The sequence below is a fragment of the Diachasmimorpha longicaudata genome, chromosome 3, assembly GCF_034640455.1.
Source record: "Diachasmimorpha longicaudata isolate KC_UGA_2023 chromosome 3, iyDiaLong2, whole genome shotgun sequence".
Classification (NCBI taxonomy): Eukaryota; Metazoa; Arthropoda; class Insecta; order Hymenoptera; family Braconidae; genus Diachasmimorpha; species Diachasmimorpha longicaudata.
The window spans coordinates 4970893-4989934 of record NC_087227.1 but is presented as its reverse complement, the minus strand read 5'-3'; the positions used below and the strand labels follow the sequence as shown (position 1 = coordinate 4989934).

Below are 19042 nucleotides of genomic sequence, written 5' to 3'. Positions count from 1 at the left end.
ATCTCTCCACCGATTTGTTTCCAAACTGGTCCGAAATTCGATAAAAAATTCGTGCAGACATTGAAAAGTTCTTTTGAATCTATATTTTCATTCCATGAAACAAAATTTTCTGTTAAACAAAAACTAAAAAATCGAGAAACGTGGGAAATCACTGGAGATAATGAAATCATGAGATCCTTCCAAACGCAATGAATGATGTTAATGATTTAATTATCTCAATGGAACCACATGAAACTCAGTTTCAAGATTCTTTTAAATTTAAGAAGAAATTTCTTTGAATTTCGAGGGAAATTCTCTCACAGTGGTAATGATTATCAAATTTATTTTTATATCATAAACAATTATTGAAAACGGAAATAATTTTGTCATTTATATCACCACCGTTCACTGTTAATTTGTCTATTTTTTAATCTCGCGTAGTTAATTGAGGCAAAAAAAAAAACAAATTTTCTCGGAATCACTTCAATTTAAGCATTGTTATCTGTTCGTAATAATGTATGCATTTGTTAACGTCCAATCTTGGTTGGGTTGTGCGATCAACTTGACAGGAAGTGGACGTGGCTTGTCCATTATCGCCACTGTACACTCGTGGTTTTCTGTATCTCGGTGAAACACACGCTGTTTGCCCTACACGATAAATTCCCCAAGTTATAACTAAAACGTCTCTTGGAAATTTTCTTCATTGTTATTCTCGACAATATGCCAATGGTTGGCGTGAAGAGGGTGAAGGGGGGGAGGGGGAGCAGGTCAAACAGCAGGAAAAACCCCTCCCAGATTTTCGGGGATAGGAACTCCCGGAGGATCTGCCTCTGTAGATAAACAAATTCGAAATTTCCTGACTTTTTTTCACAAGTCGCAGGTCATCCACAATGATAATTTATTTGTGATAAGGAGAATTCTGAAGTGACGATGAGGAAGTCAAGATATCCATGGACATCTCGTTAAACATGATTACCCCATGTTGGGAGTGGTAATAACTCATTTGTCCCAACATATTTATCAATTTTCATTTATTTTTGGGTTTGACAGAACTTGACGAGTAGTAACGAATGTGAAAAATAATTTATCAAGAATATATTTGGAGGGGAAAGTCTACAATGAGAGGAGTTAACAGACATTTTAGGTTTTACATTGGCAGGGGTAATTTTTTTAGGGAGAAAAAAAAAGAAAATTTATATAAAACCTGAAGACTAAATTTATTTGCAATTGATTTAAAATTAATTTTTCAATGATGAGATGTTCAGTTTTCGGACTCGAGAATTGATTAAAAAAAATTAATCAAAATAAAACTCTGCTATTTTATCGAATTGATAATTAAACCCCTCCATAATATTGAACACAAATCCAATAAACCGAATGTTTAAAAATTCTGGAAAAAATCATTTTATTCACATATTCGTTAACATCAGAAAATCGTTTCCACAATTTGAGTAGAAAAAATTCGATATATTTTTTGTCAAACATATTTTTCTCAGCCCAAAACCCTCAGATTTATTTTCGAAAGTTTTTTCAAGTTTTCTGAGGACTTATCTCCCTCTTATCTATACGCCATCTACCTGTTGAGCCTGTTGGTTAAACATTTCCGATGAAAAGTATCGTACACCTGTTGCACAAGTCTCGTCACGTTTCTGAGTGCCCTGAGCATGCTCACTCCACCACAAAACCCTCAAACCCATCCCCCTTCGGTGTTATCCTGAACGTGAGCGTTATAAACTCACTCCCCTTTCACACAAAAGCATAAATACACCATAAAGTAGGCAAAGCGGTATAGACCGGGTGCAGATCTTAAAATGGCTAAATTTAAACGCATGGAGTGAAGCGTCTTTGGTGGGTGGAACTACCTTTAAAATCATTAGACGAGAGTCTGAATAAAATTATTGAATTTTTCACTTGATAATTCTATTAGAAAATCAATTCTATCATGAAAAAATCAACCGCTCAATTAAAAATATACTAATTTATCTCATTCGTTAATTACTTACTCAGTAATTAGTGAAAAACTGTTAAAAGCTGATCAATGAATTAGTTAATTAACTAATTGCTAATTAATGCGATAAATCAATCATATAAGGAAAATTTTGCCTGACGGAAAAGTCATATCTTATTCCATTAATCGTTGTTATTGTAATTGTAATATTTTCTTTTTTCTCTTGGCTTTGTCAGTTGGATGGGGTGGGGAGGGGGGGGGGGCGAAATGTGACCTCAACATTATAATTTAGGAGTAACTCAGTGACACCAGTCTACTCTATAATCTTCATTATTTTGTAATTTGAAGGCGATAGAAGAATTTTGATAAAAAATTTTTTCGTAGAGAATTTCCAAGTTTACGAAAAGGTCTCAAATGCCAACAGTTCTATTTTCCCTCGCCATTTCATTTTACCCCCTCCTACTGACTATGTATCACTTGAATAGAACCATAAAACTTTCCCTCGTTCATTACCGTAATTTTTCCTGCAACTTTCCACAAAATTTGAATATTGTTATCCGAATAGATCAAACCAAGTTTTGAATTCCCCGACAGTTGAAATTGTCTTCCATTCCCTTTACACAATTTTTAAAATTTCCACGTGGCACTGCACGTGCCCTGTTTCCCAAAAATATAATTAGCGGGAAATTTGGATTTAGCAGTTTCAATTAGCGCCAAATTACTCGATAGATAAATTCTTCTCAGTTTTTATTTTTTCATCTTGAAAATTCTGAGAAATAGGGATAGTTAGCATTACCCCAATAATTTCATCAGTCTAATCTTAATCCCTCATCCCCTCTGACCTAGTCGACTGTTGCCACATGTCGCATTGGACCCGTTGGATTTTGGTAATAATCCATCTAGTATTATATACACAAGAAATAACCTAGAGGTCAGCGCCAGCTGGCACAGTTGTCAGGCTGCTGTTCCTCCCTGACTCTTAAGCACGTGCTCAAACTCCATCCGTTAATAAGAAGCCTAACATTATTTCTCGTATATTCCCTAAACCGCACCCTTATCTCCATCCTCCCTCTCCCTCTCTCCCTAACCCCCCGGCACAAAAAACCGTCTCGACAAAAATGAAAAAAAAAACAAAAAAAAGACTTTTTCTCGTTTACATGGGAATGCGTTTTGGTAAAAAGTCGATTGAGGTTATCGGATGACCGAAAAAATAAATATTAAATGGTAAAAATAGTTGGAAAGTATTGAAATGAGTTTTTGGGGCTCCCTTTTGTATTACCTCGGGTGGTTGAAGGCGCAGAATGAGGCGAGCACAGACGTATATGCTAATTTATGTAGAACTGTCTGGTGGTGTCAAGTGTCATGTGGATCATTAGGGTCAAACATTAATTTACATTCAATTTAATCAAACAATGAACAGCACTGGGATAGCCTTCTTCAATTTCTTTGTTTGTTATTATATTTTTTGGTTACTCAAAATTTTCATTCACTCATTTTATTGAATAGTAAATTTATTATTTGGGGAGAGAAGAAATTTATTTATCGAATGAAATGGTTTATAGGACTGTAATAGAACAATCGGACTTTACGTGACCGTCTTATCGGATATTAAGGTGGTTATTGCGGGACAGTCTCTGTAATAAGTTAATATAGTCTCACTTGATTGTTGCATTGAGTACAAGTGGAATTATTCCTCGAAAATAAAACGGTTGATCGATTTAATTGTTTTTTGATTGAATTCAATGATTCAGGTTCTGCCAGAATCAATTTTTATTTGAAAAACTATCGAGCCCTCCATTTAAAAAAAAATTCTAATCCCAGAGGCTCCATTTAAACTCGTGAAAAGAATTCCCAATTTCGAAAATTTCTCACTCAAGTTTAAAACGGCCAATTTTAGCCAGAAAATGGTAATTTTAAGCCACTTTTTTCAACTACTCGGCATAAATATTTAAACAAAAATACTTAACTCGACGACAACCTTAAGATTGAAAAAAAAAATAATGCAGATTAAATGAAGAATTAATCAATAAATTCCAATAAAATCGCACACATGCATTCACTATCAAAAATTTCCCCATAAAATTCGTAGTCTACCCATTAAATTTATCAATAACAACTCAATAAAAGTCAACAGGTGTCCCTCAATCGTTTATTCGCCGATTTCCCCTATCTCCTTCAAGCGACTACTTAATTCCAATAAAAATAAAATATACAAACCCATGAAAAAAAAGTATTTCATTATAACCCATGTATATGTGAGAAATGAGCTTAACCCCACTTCTCACCACGACTTGACTGGAAAAAAAAATATATAAAAATGCGTCAGGTGTGACAAGGGAGTGGGAAACTCCTGAGGGTCAACACTCAAATAGTCCTGTAGCAAACAGCACGAGTTTCCTAGATAGGAATCGTCGTTACGAGAAGAGGGAACACAACTGGCTGACAGGTGCAGGTGCATGTGCATCGCTGTAGTGAACACACCCACGGGAGCAACAATCACCTTATGGCAACTGTAGTCTTTTCTTATTCATTTTTTTTAGTTGCTTAGAGGTGATTAAAATTTTAGGGTGTGAGGACAACTGAGGCTTTATTCACTCTATCACTCGATTTGTTTACATTTTCAACAGCAAAAAATAATCATCGTTCGTTATCAATTTTTACTGATTTATTTTAGCTCTTAAAATTTATAGAAAAAAAACAAATGTTTTCGAGAATAAAAAGTTCTAAATTTTTAAAGTTTTTTATATTTGCGATATCGTGCACAAAAGTCCCAAAAAAATTATGTATTTGTTAGTTGCAAACAATTTTTCTTGTAAAAGAGAAGAAAACCAATGACCAATTCATTGTCATAAATATTAATATTTATTGCCAGTAATGTCAAATTAAAAAGCAAATCATTGAAGGATTTATGAATGAATTAAATAATCATTTTATTTTTGTTTATTCATGACTTTCCTAGTAGTTTAGTATTAATGTGTAATAATTGATAAATATATTACTTTTCACGTGACTTTAAATTTAACATAATTAGAAATTCAAATTTTTTGGAATTCATTTCGAAATAAAATGGGGTAGAATTGATTAGATGAATAAATATTCATGACTTCCATATAAACATTTGTTGTCTCTCCATTGTCTCACAAATATTCCCAGAAAGGAAGAAAAAAAAAAGTCAATAATTTGAGTCACAGTATTGACGAGGTATTCTAATGACGTATTTTTTGCCTTCGATCCACACGTTGTCATATCAATACTGGTTTCTATTTAACATATCGATCACAATTACCATAAACTTTTTCCCACACTGGACATTTACCGAGGGAAGGGGATAAGTCCTAGTGACCATAGGGTACCACGTGCTTACAATTAATTCGTGTTATTACTGAAGGTGGGGATGTAAATAACACTGTAATTGTTTCGAGGTTGAAACCGTCGAATTCCAGAGGGGAAAAAAAATCAGCGGTGCTTGTCAATTGTATGGACATAATGGAGATTGTCGAGGGTGATAATGACCACCAGAATGGTCACGTTATTTTTAGGAATAGGAGATAAATAATTCAGGTGATTTAATTACGGGATTAATTATTTTTTTGGAAATTTATTGAAATTTTAATGAATACATTTCCCCTCGTAAATTAGTTGACTTGAATTGAATAAATTGTGAAATTTTAACAAAAGAATTGGATGAGTTATTGATCATACAGTTGAGCTGTTTTTATTGCGATAACAATATAATTTAATTAATCTCCCGTTGAAATATTTAGTTTTTAAATTAATATGAAAATGTAAAAAAGTAATTCTGCGATTGTCAAATTTATTGGAGACTTGTTAATTAAGAGGAACTAGATCTTATTTTAATAAAAAATTGTGGGAATGTTGAAAATAATTTTTACCACAAAAGTCTCTGGATTTTTTTAGTCCTCGACATGAATGAACAATTTATGAAAAAATGTTAATTACATGTTGCATGTGTTTTCACCTTCAACGACTTCAATTAAGCGAATATTTTCCGGAAAAATTGTTGTTGACAAAAATCGATTTAATATCCAGATACATCCAAAAATAAATTTATTGATACAATAAAATGTTTAATTGCAGATATCCCGGCGCAAGTGCCACCATTAACGCCGGGTACAAATAAAAAAATGACCGAGGCCCTGAAGGCCTCATTCGCATCCTGGGAGAAGGAACAAGTTCGCCTCAACATAACCAAAGGTAAAATCATTTTCTATTTCAATTTTAATATCAGCCATGAGAAGATAAAACGTGATACAAGTACTCCATTCCTTATACCTCATCGAACTAAAGATCAAATTATCTTGATAATGAGTGACTTTATAATAAAATATTCAAAGACCATTTTGTTGAAGATTTAATTTTCTGTGGTCGAGGCTGTCTTATAATTTTTCTTCTCCGATCGCAGGTTTTAAAATTGAGGGCGTGGTAGAACTTGAAAAATTAATTTGTCGGTCAACTAAATTTTTGTCAAAATGACTTGTAATTGTAAAAATGGAAACGATAAAATTTTACGCAATTACGTGCATAAAAATTGAGTGGGAGAGACGAAATAAAAAAAAGTTGATATGTGCAACAAGACATCCGTTGACCGATTACTGAGTAACGGCTCGTTGATACAGCACTTCGTGCAGTCTCTGAGGCACACGTACACACATATCCAACAAATTGCAACACACAGTCTAGTTGCAATGTTGAGGTGAATCGGGCCCTCGTTACGCACTGCGAAACACCCTCCCCCGTTTGTGTAAATCGAAATCAGCGTTTTACAACGTCGCATTACAATATAGGTACATGTAAATGTACTTTCAATTGTTCAACATTTCTCTCACTTTGGATTTTTAAAAAATTTCCTCTGATGTTGTAATTTGATATTGACTGCAGCATTGGGGATGACACAAAGGGGTGAGTGCAGGGTGGTAACCTATTTGCTTTCAAAGTGTATCGTCCAGGTGCTAATGAACGATGGAGTGAAGATTGGGTCAAGTTTGATTGAGAATTGATGAAGGTGGATCGAACCTAGATTTTCAAGGTTGACCCAAGTTTGGATGGACTTTGACAACTGACAAAGTGTCCAGTGTCAATCGAGGCTTGACCGATTGAGACCAACGATCGATCCTTTCAATCGTCTGATAGTTCCCCACTAATTAATTATTATTGATGACTTTTTGAAGGATTTTAGTGGAATATAATTGGGTACATTAAGATATGTTATACGGAAAAAAAATATTGGTAAAAATGAGGTTTTCAGAGGATAAAATGAGGGACGAATGTTAATTTTATTGCAAAAGTTAACCACCCAATTCTAATTTTTCCAACAAAACTTGACCTAAAAAATGGTGGATTATCATTTCGTTCCACGTTTCGCCCTCTAGAGGTCTAATTTTTATCCAAAATTTCTTTTTGTGTATTTATTAACTGAATAATTTCATGAGGTGAATGGAACATTTACGATTGAGTTTAAATCAGTCTTTGATTCAACAATGAACTCAAGCTTCATTGCGCCCTCTAGCCTGGAACAAAATGACTGTTTGAAGACTGGATTGAGATTCGAAGGAGCCTCCACGACTCAAGTTGAATCCATACAAGATTCAGCGATGGAATCAAAATTGCTCCCATACTCTGTCTCTCCACAGAGAGAAAAATTCTTGTAAAATTACGTGCCTGTTCCGTAATCTGTCATTCAAAACAATATTCGATAAAAATTACAACGAACTTTCAGGAAAAAGTGTAGAACCTTCAGTTAAAAAATTTTACCTGTTTCGTCATTTTTACTGAATACTTTTATTGACTGGTAAATTACGGAAGAGGCACGTAATTATTAAAGAATCTTTCCGTCCATATACATTACCCCAAACAACATAAAAACAATTAAATAAATTATATAAAAATCAAATAAAAGACGCAACGAGAATTTTATTCTCAAAAAATCTCCTAAAAACTTCTAAAATCCCTAACTCCATAAAAAACTGATGTCTTTCAAACTCGTCAGGACAACCCCCGTCCAGAAGGATCCCCTGACATTTTTTTCAACCCTTTTCTAAAGATATCTTCTTACCAAAAAAAACCCAACAATTTTCCTCTTCATTCTCCTGTTCACATGTAAGAAAAATCCAGCCACTCAAGTCCCCTCCCCCCTCTCCCATTCACTCAAACCCCCGAATAATTCCGACACCTCCCCCAATGCTGAGCCTCTAGAATTTCCTCAAGACATCGCGAAACAATGAAGAAACCCTCGTGTCGAATAAAAGAAAAACGAAAGGGAAATTAAATTGATCGACATCTGTAGTTCATTGGAACACGTGCCTACTTCTGTATTATTATTTTATCCACAATTCCAACAAGAGGATGGAGCGCACGAGCGTCAGCTCACTACAGTTCACGCACACCGGGTACACGAAGTGGAACGCTCTCTGTTCACCCGGTTCACAGAGGTCAGACGAGGTGATCCTGGTCCCCGCCTCCACCTCCACCTCCACCTCCTTCCATCCCCTTTCTATATTTCACAAATACATCAACGAATAATTGTGTGTGTTTGGTTGAGAAGAGGTTCGCTATATACCAACTGAGTGAGGGCATGTAGACCGGAAGTAACGTCACACCCGCGTGGCTCTGAATGCGCATACCGGATGTGTGGCATCGGCTCCCCATCAAGAGTGCCATCAACATCGCATTCACGATTCCACACAGATTGCCATAGCATTGCCTGACACAGACGTTATTTTTCATCATCATCGTGTTCTCATTTTTGAAAAATCTTTCGTTCGTTTAATCGCGATGAATCAAAGCATTTTGATTCATTGGTGACTAATTAGTGCACACTGAGAGAAGAGTTTTATCGCGTGAAGAGAAATTTTTTTTATTATTTTTTTCATCCCAATTTCAACCAATTAAATGGCGACATTTCCCGTCACGTGGTACAAGTAAAAGGGGTTTAGTTCGGATATTTTTCGGATATTTCCCTGTTTGTTGCTAAGCAATGAAAATATCCGATAAACAATTTGTACCCGTTTCAAACCCCAAAATTGTCATTAGAAAAAATCAAGTTCAACGACTTTACCTCGACATGAGCAGATTTGGAGGAGAATCCTTGGAGATTATTGATGAAAAAATTTTTAAAAATGTTGCTAATAATACGGTGAAGACAAAAGCCACAGTTTGGAAACAATTGTCTGCATTTTGTGCAGACAAAAAATATGGAGGAGTGAAAAATCATACCATAGGACGTGAAATGCCACACATTTAATTGCTTGAAATTGGAATGAAAAAAATAATCCAGCCAAATACCCCTCGACCTTCATAATTAATCGGATATTTTCCTCCAGTTCCCCTGCGTAGCACCGATCAGGATAATTTTCGCAGAAAAACCTTCGCCCTTCGCGCTCGGAATTTTTAATCTGCAAAATTTATCCCTCTCGTTGCGTAGCAACGAAACCCTCGGGAAATATCCGATAATTTTGAAGGTCTTGGGGTATTATTACTGGTAAATTACCTGCCTGTTCCGTAATCTGCTAGTCAAAACAATATTCGGGAAAAATAACGGAACGATTACGAATTTTTTTAATGAAAAATATGGAACGTTTAGTGAAAAAATGCGTAACTCTGCCGTAATTTTGACAGGAATTTTTCTCTTCATGTACATATATTTTTGCGTAATTCAGTAGCGAAGTGGAGTTGCCGGAAATTTTGGGGAACTGTCATAAAAATTTTGACCATTTTATAATTTTTATTTGAATCATCTGTGGAAAAATGGAATTTTTGTCAGGTGAAATTACCCACTGAATATGGGAATCGGAATATTTCTCTGTCTGATGTTATCGAGTGAATTCGGTTGAGCATTTTTGTGCCACCTGGTCCATTCATAAACTGCACAGAATGGCGATAACGATTACAAGATATTTCTTGCTGTTGAGCAGGAAATAAACTCCTCGAAAATCCCCCAAAACCTCTCGAGATTGTATTTATTTTTCCCCAAAAATTCCGATTGAATACTGGTTTATTACTTTTGAATCGTCTCCAGTCTGAGCAACAGGTGAACTCCACCTAAATCAACACACCCCTGATTTATCCAAACACCTGCATGGAAAAGTCATAAAACCTCGGGTGGAAAGGTCGTCCCCTTTGTGGCTGAAGTAGAACCGAGATTTCATTTTTCAAGAGAATAGGAGAATTCAATGAGTCCGGAAATTTACGATAGAGTATTTACCCCCAGGAAATGTCTCAATATTTTTACCGATTATTTTTCTAAAATTATTGTATCGAAAATCCGTCATAGCCTCTACTTCAGTGCAAAGTAAATTTTAAAAAATCTCTCGAGATATTTTTCGATAAAACTCGTAATTCTCGAGATATCTATTTTATTTTTATTTTTATTTTATTTAATTTATAATTCATATATTCATTGACTTTTTGTGGCTTCTGGAATTAATTCTCAAGACATTGAGGCAATTTCCTTAAAGTCGTTGACGCGTGACCGTTTCTGCAAAAACATTATGTAGAATTGATTTCTGTAATTATTCGCCGAAAAACGCTCAACTAATTATTTTTTTTCGGCTTAAAACAATTTTCATTTGAGAACCTCTTGAGTCGTTGATTTAAAAAAAATTTAATCCACGACATTCCATGTAAACCCGTGAAAAGTGATACAAATTTCCAAAATTTCTATCTCAGTTTCAAAACGGACAATGCTAAACCAAAATTTATGATTTTGCAGCTGCTGTTGTCACCTATTTACCATAAAAATTGAAAGAAAAATTATTGAGTAAATATTTTATACGACATCAACCGTAAGAAAAATTCTGATTTTATTACATCTCCTCAAAATTGAAAGATCAAAACTCAATAATTTTTGTCTGTGAAATAAAAAAAATTTCTTCACGTCTATCGCTTCACAATTTTCCTCCCAGGGAATAGAAACTCCAGAGACGAGTCGAAAAAAACTGACACAAAATCCCAGAACAGGTGAACTTCTTATCTAAACTTAAAGATTCAATCGTCACTAAAAGAAAAAGAAAACGATAGAACATTGTGTGAAAGCGAGAGCATATAACTCTTGAGTCTTTTAACAATATACGAGTGGAATAAACGTTGGTCAAACATTGGTCGCAATCCTCAAACACTGTCGGTATCCTTTGATCCGGCGAACCCCACCCTCACCAGTCCGTTAGTCTCAAAGTGCTCCGTCCTATTCTTTCCAATGGCCAACATTACGATTCTTTTTTCGATTTTTATCTCAAGTTTATGATGCTAATGATACATTTTTCATTCGAAAACTTTGGGAAAAATCTTCATCAATTAATTAATTTCCAACCGTTGGATGAGGTCGATATCCCAGACGGAAAAAAAAACAAAGGGACCGAATGGGGAATGAACATGACCAGTTGACGGGGTTTGTAATACGTTCGTTATTCCCATACCCCAAAATATATGTTGGAAAATTATATATCAGAGCACAGCAAAAATTAATGTCTCCATTTCGAATGAAACGGGGCCCAAACTTGTCGATTCATAAAAAAAAATTCAGACGAATGTACGCTTTGTTCAGATAATTTTTATACAAAAGTTTTACGAAATTAAGAGATTCGTTTTTGGAAATTTGGAAAAATCATTAATAATTAGTGTATTTTGGTCATCTAATTACGTTTTACATAGGATTATTACGTTATGACACTTGTTGTTGATAAATGAATAGAAATTGTTTCAATTTTAGAGACCTTAATACTCAAATATTTAATCTTTCTAGTAATAAACGCATTTCTGTTGAAATTTTGGATACGACTAAAGTATAAATAAATAGTTATTAGAGTTGTTGTCGAACGACAACACCAATCAAATTAATCAAATTAATTTTTTTTTCTGCAGTCAATGTTGCGGTCCTTATCTAAAAAAAATTTATTTAAAATACCATCAAGCTGCTAATTAAAAAATAATTTAATTACTGACTGAAGAAAAGTAAATATTTTATTCAACAACGACCTTAATATTTTTCTTTTAAATCTTCGTATTTTCAATAAATTATACTTTTCAAATTATTTTCCGAATCTTCCCTCAACATAAAACTTTCTAATGTTTTTGTTTTGAATATTTTCTAATGGCTCACAGTCAATACTTAAATTTCAACGGACAAACATTAAACTTTTTTATTCTCTCACTGCAAAAAAGCTGGTAAAAGTGAATGCCTTATAATCAATTATCAATAATTTGAACCATTGATCATTCACTTATCTCTAGTAAAGTTGTAAATAGGAAAATGGAGGGGAAACTGAGGTCTGTCCTTGGTCTCCTAGATTTTCTTCTCAAAGGGTAGCCCGAAAATCTATTGACCATGAAAAAACTATTTTTACAGTTCTCAATATCTTTTTATTTACCGCGTTCATACATTTAAATTTACTCGTGAATTGTCTCGTCTCTTCATTTCACGTGTATAGAATCGGTTTTCGTTCATTTTCGTTACGTTCGTGTGAGCTCGGCTCGGTTTCCACGAACGACGATCTACCGGTGTTTCCATTCATAAAATCCTCTCGTCCGGATCGAACGAGTTCCTTTGTTCGTTTCTGACTACGCAATCAGATGTTTTTTTTTTCAGACTATTTTTACGGTTTTTTTTCGTCGTTAGTTTTATTGAGATTGGGTAAATTATCCTATCTGATATCATCAAATTAAAAAAAATGTCCAGATTCTTTATTCTGATACCTTCTTTCAATTCTTCAAGAACTGAATATTCTGTAAAAATAATTTATAGTGTTGGGAAAAAATGAAATTTCATGGCCAGTTAGCCAACACTTAATTAATTAATTAGTTTATCAATAGTTAGTTAATTTTCTGGACAGCACTGAATGTAACCTAAGGTTGTTTTTCTACCAAAGATTGAAGCACAATTTTTTGACAGCTCATAGTTCCAAATATAACTCCATATTCTCCATTATAACTATTATTAATTATATAAATTTATGAACATTTTGTAATTATTCCTCGACAACAACACAATCAATCCAATATTTTTTCCAATTTTTTTATGCTTCGGGAACGATGAAAATTCCGACAAAATAATTGTCAAAGTGCAACTTCTCATTTGCTCATTCGATCAATTTTTCCGATTGATATGCCAAGTGATTAATTTGTAATTGCAATGTCAATGCAGTCAACGGAGGGCATCGGCACTCTGCCCGTAATAATGTAACTGACGAGTGGATGAGATATCGCGAAACAATGCACCCTCCCCCCCTTTCCCCCTCTCTATACACACGCAAATATGGGTGCGAACCTCAAATGGGACATTCCACTGATTCTCGGTATACGTCGGCTTGTATGTCGTACAAGTTTCAGAAGATTTTTTTTTTTTACTTTTTATGTGTATGTATTTCTTCCTTATCAGTAAGGAGAGAGGTTAAGTGCTTTCATAGACATCTGAATGAGAGACTTATCTGGATACTTTGTTATGAATCATGATTGTTCATTCGTACAAATACAAAATGTCTTTTTTTTGCGAATGTAATGGAAAAATAATGAGCAGAGAAGTTTATAAAAAATTGATGTCTCTGAAAGAAAATCTATTCATCTAGTCTTTTTTTGAACTGTTGAAATTTGAAAGGAGAAGAGGAAGTTTTAATGTTAATAATTTATTCGTTTGTTTACAGATCCGAGGCAGTGGTCAGAGACAGCAGTGGCTCACTGGCTTCACTGGGCAATAAGGGAATTTTCGCTGGAGGGTGTGGCAATGCAGCCCTGGCAACAACTGACTGGTAAACAGATCTGTGCGATGGGAAAAGAGTCCTTCCTGGCACGTGCACCAGCCTTCATGGGTGACATCCTGTGGGAGCACTTGGAGCTGCTCCAAAAAGGTATGTGATGAGGATTTTTAACAATTGACCTTTAAAAGGCCATTTCTCTATTCATATGACGAGATCGATGGCGCACGTCGTGCGTCGTTTTTGAATTTCCCGCCTCGCTTGCATTGACCAATGAGGACAAAGTTTTGGGCATGAAGTTAGCTGATAGTCGGTGCTTGTGCTTCCGTGACTAGGATTAAAATTTGATGTTAATATTATATCTAAAATTCATACGAACAATTAATTTATCACGAGGATTGAAGTGCCCTAAAAATACCACAAAGACATTTAACAATAATTTAACAGGAAATGGTGGAGTTAATGGTTTAGAGCGATTTTTTTAGTCTCTCTACTCACTAAAAATCTTCATTGTGACATCATGATGTCACTTAATCATGAAATAAGCACAAGTTCCATTAGAATAAAATTCTATATATTTTTCTTACCGTGAATTGAAAAAAAAACATAATTAATCATTTTGGGCTCAGTAATTGTTCACTGGAACTATAAAAAAAGGTTTATTTTCAACAACAATGGCGTCACGTTGCGGATTAAAATCACAGTAGCCTCCTATAGTCTCTTCACCGTTCATAAATCGTGTTTGTTCCACCGATCGGATCGTAAGATACCACCTGGGGACCCTGGACATCCACCGGAAACGATCAATCCAAGCGATTCCATAGCGATGAAAGACCACCACTTCAACTACCGCTTTACCCCACCCACTTACTGATATTTTTCACCGCGAAATTCAAACCGTGGATTAGAATAATCGAGAAAAATGAATGAAGGAGGAAAAAAAAAATGAGCATCCTCCTCGTCTTCGGACACATCCTGTTCACATTATTTGTCTCCTGGGGTGTAGAATGGGTCCTATCGTATTTCGGAAAATCGCGAATAATCCAGGTATCATGGTGATCCTGAAAATGGGAGGATCTTCATGGAATTTTCATGGGTTTTTATTTACCATTTGGAGGAATGAATACGTAAAAAGAAGCCTCCGGATGTCCTGTACCTCCAGAATTTATAGCCATCATTATCAAAGCCACTTAAATGATTTTTTGGATTTTTTAATGTTCTTTTAGAAGTTTCTTTATCTTTTTGTCGGAATAATGAAGTGTACCGAGCGGTGTAATGACGTACAATTGTGGTTGTAATTAGAGTAAATAGCGATTCGTCATTTGCAACTGTTAAAAACAGTTATTAACATGCCATTTCGTTCGTTCTATGAAAAACTATCGTAATATTGTAAACAACATATTTCTGCCAAGACATCATTTGTTAATGATTTGACTGGGAAAAAATTCATAAATAAGCGGTAAATATTCATAAAAATCTCCATTAGGCACGTTAATGCCAAATTTTCTTGTTTTCTTGCGTATTTTGTTGTTGTCTTGATTTATAAATATTTTTTCCATAATAATTTTCTCCATTTTCAGTGTCGATTTTCCTTCTGTTTCGTCTGAATGATCGTTATCACAAAGATAATATATACAAACGATCAGAACTTTATTGCAATCAACGATCATTTATTTACGTATTTGTCATGTTTTGAGTGATCTTTTCAAAGTAAAAAACAAAAGATCTGCAATAAAATGTTCTTTTAAGTTTATAAATTTTTTAATGATTTACTTTTTACGACTTACCACCGTATAAACTAGTCTGCGTGATTCAATTATCATTACGTCACGAATTTCATGAGTTTTCCCAATGGTCATTAATGTATTTCCTATTTCCCAAATCGAAGTAAAAAAAAAAATGAGAATGAAAATTGCCAAATGGTAAACAACCGGATTTAATGTTACACGAAAATCAAGTTACTGTGCTTGTAATCGCCTTTGATTTCTCTAATGCGAACGGAAATTGAGAAATCTGGAGATTCTTGCAGAATGAAGAGGAGCTGGAGAGATAGGAGAGACGAAAATAAAGAAATACTTTTGGCCTTCGTGGTATGATGTAGGGGCAGGTGAAACTCACCCTCTTGCTTCATGTGTCGTTTCGCTTTCGATTCGACACTTTTAATCAGTCGAGTGTCCTTCCTCAAATGCAACTTATTTCTTAATCCAATTAAATAAAATAAGGATTGAGTCATTGAGGGAAAAATGAATTTGAGTCGTACAGTGGAAAAATAACAATTCGCATGGTAACGCTTACTATGGGGCATAGTAGAGGACTCAGTAGACAGAAAGAAATTTTCGGTAAAAATTGGACCTCTAGAGGATGAAAGTTGGGACGAAATGATAATGATAATCCACCAGTTTTTAGGTCAAGTTTTATCGGAAAAATTAGACTTGAGAGGCTAATTTTTGTGATAAAACTCACCTTCGTCCCTCCTTTCAACCCCCAGAGGTCTATTTTTTACCCAAAATTTCTTTTCGTCTAATTAGCTGACTACTATTTACCCCACTTACGCACCAAAAATTACTATATAACATAGTAATAACGCCTAGATAATATATTAAGCGATGCACAGTTCTAATAAATATGATAACCGTTATCATACGTTTAATAGTCACCACTATATCCCCCGAGGTGCGGATAATGACATTTACGTTATCTCCAATGGTAAATGATCCCATAATAATTCGTCATTATTGCCACACGTGAATAGTAGTAAAAATCATTTATCATATTTTTATGCTGAAAAGAACATTATAGTAATCTCTGGAATTGACTTTTCTCCTCCAGAAGATGAAGTAGAGAAGGCCTCACTGGAGAATATGCCGGCGAATCTCTATGAGAGCGTCTGTGTCCCCGATCTGGAGAACTTCCTAGGCTATCAAGGAGCCAACAACTCAGTGACAACACCAGAGCACAAAAGTCCAGCAACTCCAGCGAACTCCACTACCTCAGCCTCATCAGGACCCCGGAATCCATCTCAGCCACAGCCATCATCAGCCCTCCAGCAGACACTCACCAGTGTTCCGGCCCTACCCCCGAGGTCCTTTGATGGTGAGTCCTTTCAATCCTTTATCTTCGTTTAGCGAATACTATTTATCTGTGATCAGTGTCAACGATAAATCTGGGAATATCCAAATACTCTGGGGAATTAAATACATCATCTCATGTTTATTTTTGTCGAAAAAAATACACAAAGCGATGGGGAACAGGGAAAAAGTGGAGGTATGGAGATGTTGGGACAAAAGGACATTTTTATTTCAATTCCCTGGATTGCAATACAAATGAAAGCGTTGCGACGTGGCAAAAAGAAGTTTCTCATTGTTGCGTCAGGTTATAGATAGGATCTCCAACGAAACTAAAGGCTGAGACACGAGAGGTTCATTATATGCAAAAAATTACTAAAATTACGGAAAAATAATTTTTTTTATTTTACAACTTGGATAAATGCTTTTCAATTTTTATTGGACTCTAGTTGAGACGGATTTTGAGATTATTTTCAGGAGTCACAGACTCTCAGTCAGATCTCTGTTAAGGAGTTGATAAATTGGTCCTTCACGAGAGAAATATAAAATAAAAATGACGTGTCTTTTCTGTAATTCTAGAGCGACGACGTCTAGTCACTAGAGAAAAATTTGATGATAGCATTCGGTAATTTTTACTAAATATTTCTGGTCGTCTTCTATCATTTTTGAATGCTCCATTTAAAGAGAAAAATCCTGCGAATGAAACGCTTCGTTTTCGAAGTTTTTAATTTAATTTCCAAATTCAGAGGACTCAATGGTGTTTTTTATAATGCCCCTAATTTTTTTAGATATTCTTCGCACCGAAAAAAATATTCTAGGACAGTTCTACGGTAATATGCAACTCTCCCTCGTCACCCACCCTAAATGTGTATTTATCAGCTGTCGTCCTGGCCGCCTGGCTCTCCTCACTGTCTCTGAGACCCCCACATCTTCAGCTTTCTTTTTTCTCCTGAGATAATATGAAAGTTAGAATTGAAATTATCCACCCACGATTCCTCCGACGCCACAGAGTCTGCGAGATTGAAACATTCGTTTTTCAATGCTAAAAAATGGAATTTCCAGACCCACAGTAGAAACTTAATTTTCTCCGAAAAATAAATGTTACACGACAAGAAATTTTAAGTAAAAATTAAATCTCCAGGGGGCGAGCTGAGGGACGAATATTAGTTTTATCACAAAAATTATCCTCCCAAGTCTCATTTTTCCAACAAAACTTGACCTAAAAACTAACCAATTGTCATTTCGTCCCATGTTTCACCCTCTTGAGGTCCAATTTTTATCCAAAATTTCTTTCTGTGTAAATCAAAAATTAAATTAAAATTACTTATGCATCGCTTTCCCCACTGAAAACTTATCAATTTTTACATTAAACATAAAAATGCATTCCATACATATAATTATATAAATAAATTTCCTTTTAACGACACTTAAAAAGTACATATTACTCTTGGAGAAATCTAAATCTATCCATAATAGTATTCTCTGACAGTGAGTTTTGCCAAGATTTATCAATGAACATATGTGGTAGTGAATTTTCGCGTTACGAAGGCGAGTCGCTCTACCGTGGGTAACGATTATCCACGGCGAAGAGCATGATACTTACGTCATATGTCATATAGAACGTATGAGTTTGACCGTGGTCACAAAGGGGGAAAGCATTCAAAATGAATATAAACACGTTATGAGTATGTAACTGAGGATGAGGGAGGGGGAGAGGTGTGTGCACATACAAACATGTAACTGCGACATGCACACACTCGGTGCCAGACAATGGAGATGATCCGTTGATCCTTGCGTGCATATATATTTTTTTTAATGCAATTGTTGATGTCATTGTGACTAAACTTTATGTTCACTTCTAATGCTCTTGAGACGAATTACAACACATTCATTAACTTGATTCAAACACATAAATGTGATTTAATTCTTTTTTTTGTTTGTCATTTCATTGAGGTCCTTCGACGGTAATTTAAAATTATAAATAATATGTAAGTCGATGAGTCGATGAATGAATTGGAAGTTTTGCGAATATTTTTGATGTAGAAAAGGGGATTAAAAAACAGGTGTCATTAGCGTGAAAAAATTGATCTAAATTTGATTGAGAGAAATTCTTAAAATTAGTGAAGTGACATTGTTATTATATTTTTTGAAAATTATATTTTGTGATGTTTAAAACTTTCGCTGGAGTTAAATTGGGAGGAAGTGAATTTGAAATTCAGCGAATGGTTGAGTTCGAGGACAGAAAGAATAGTTGAACAAAGAGATCCGAATTTATCATCATTGGTTGTTCGCGTGGGTGTTGAGATAGCCTTCTGACTGTGTAATACTCATTATTTCCAGTTACAATT

At 34.9% G+C, this 19042-nt stretch overlaps 1 protein-coding gene across 6 annotated transcripts in view; it reads left to right on the top strand.

Annotated features, from left to right (window-relative positions):
• Positions 1-19042, top strand: part of LOC135160377 (ETS-like protein pointed) — a 107483-nt gene that overhangs the window by 69933 nt on the left and 18508 nt on the right. For 5 of the 6 annotated variants that reach the window (XM_064116863.1, XM_064116865.1, XM_064116864.1 and 2 more), the window contains 3 exons: positions 6026-6142; positions 13579-13782; positions 16459-16722. In XM_064116863.1, the coding sequence (XP_063972933.1) occupies positions 6026-6142; positions 13579-13782; positions 16459-16722 (585 nt within the window). The remainder of the gene's footprint in view (positions 1-6025; positions 6143-13578; positions 13783-16458; positions 16723-19042) is intronic. The other variant, XM_064116866.1, reaches the window with a different exon arrangement.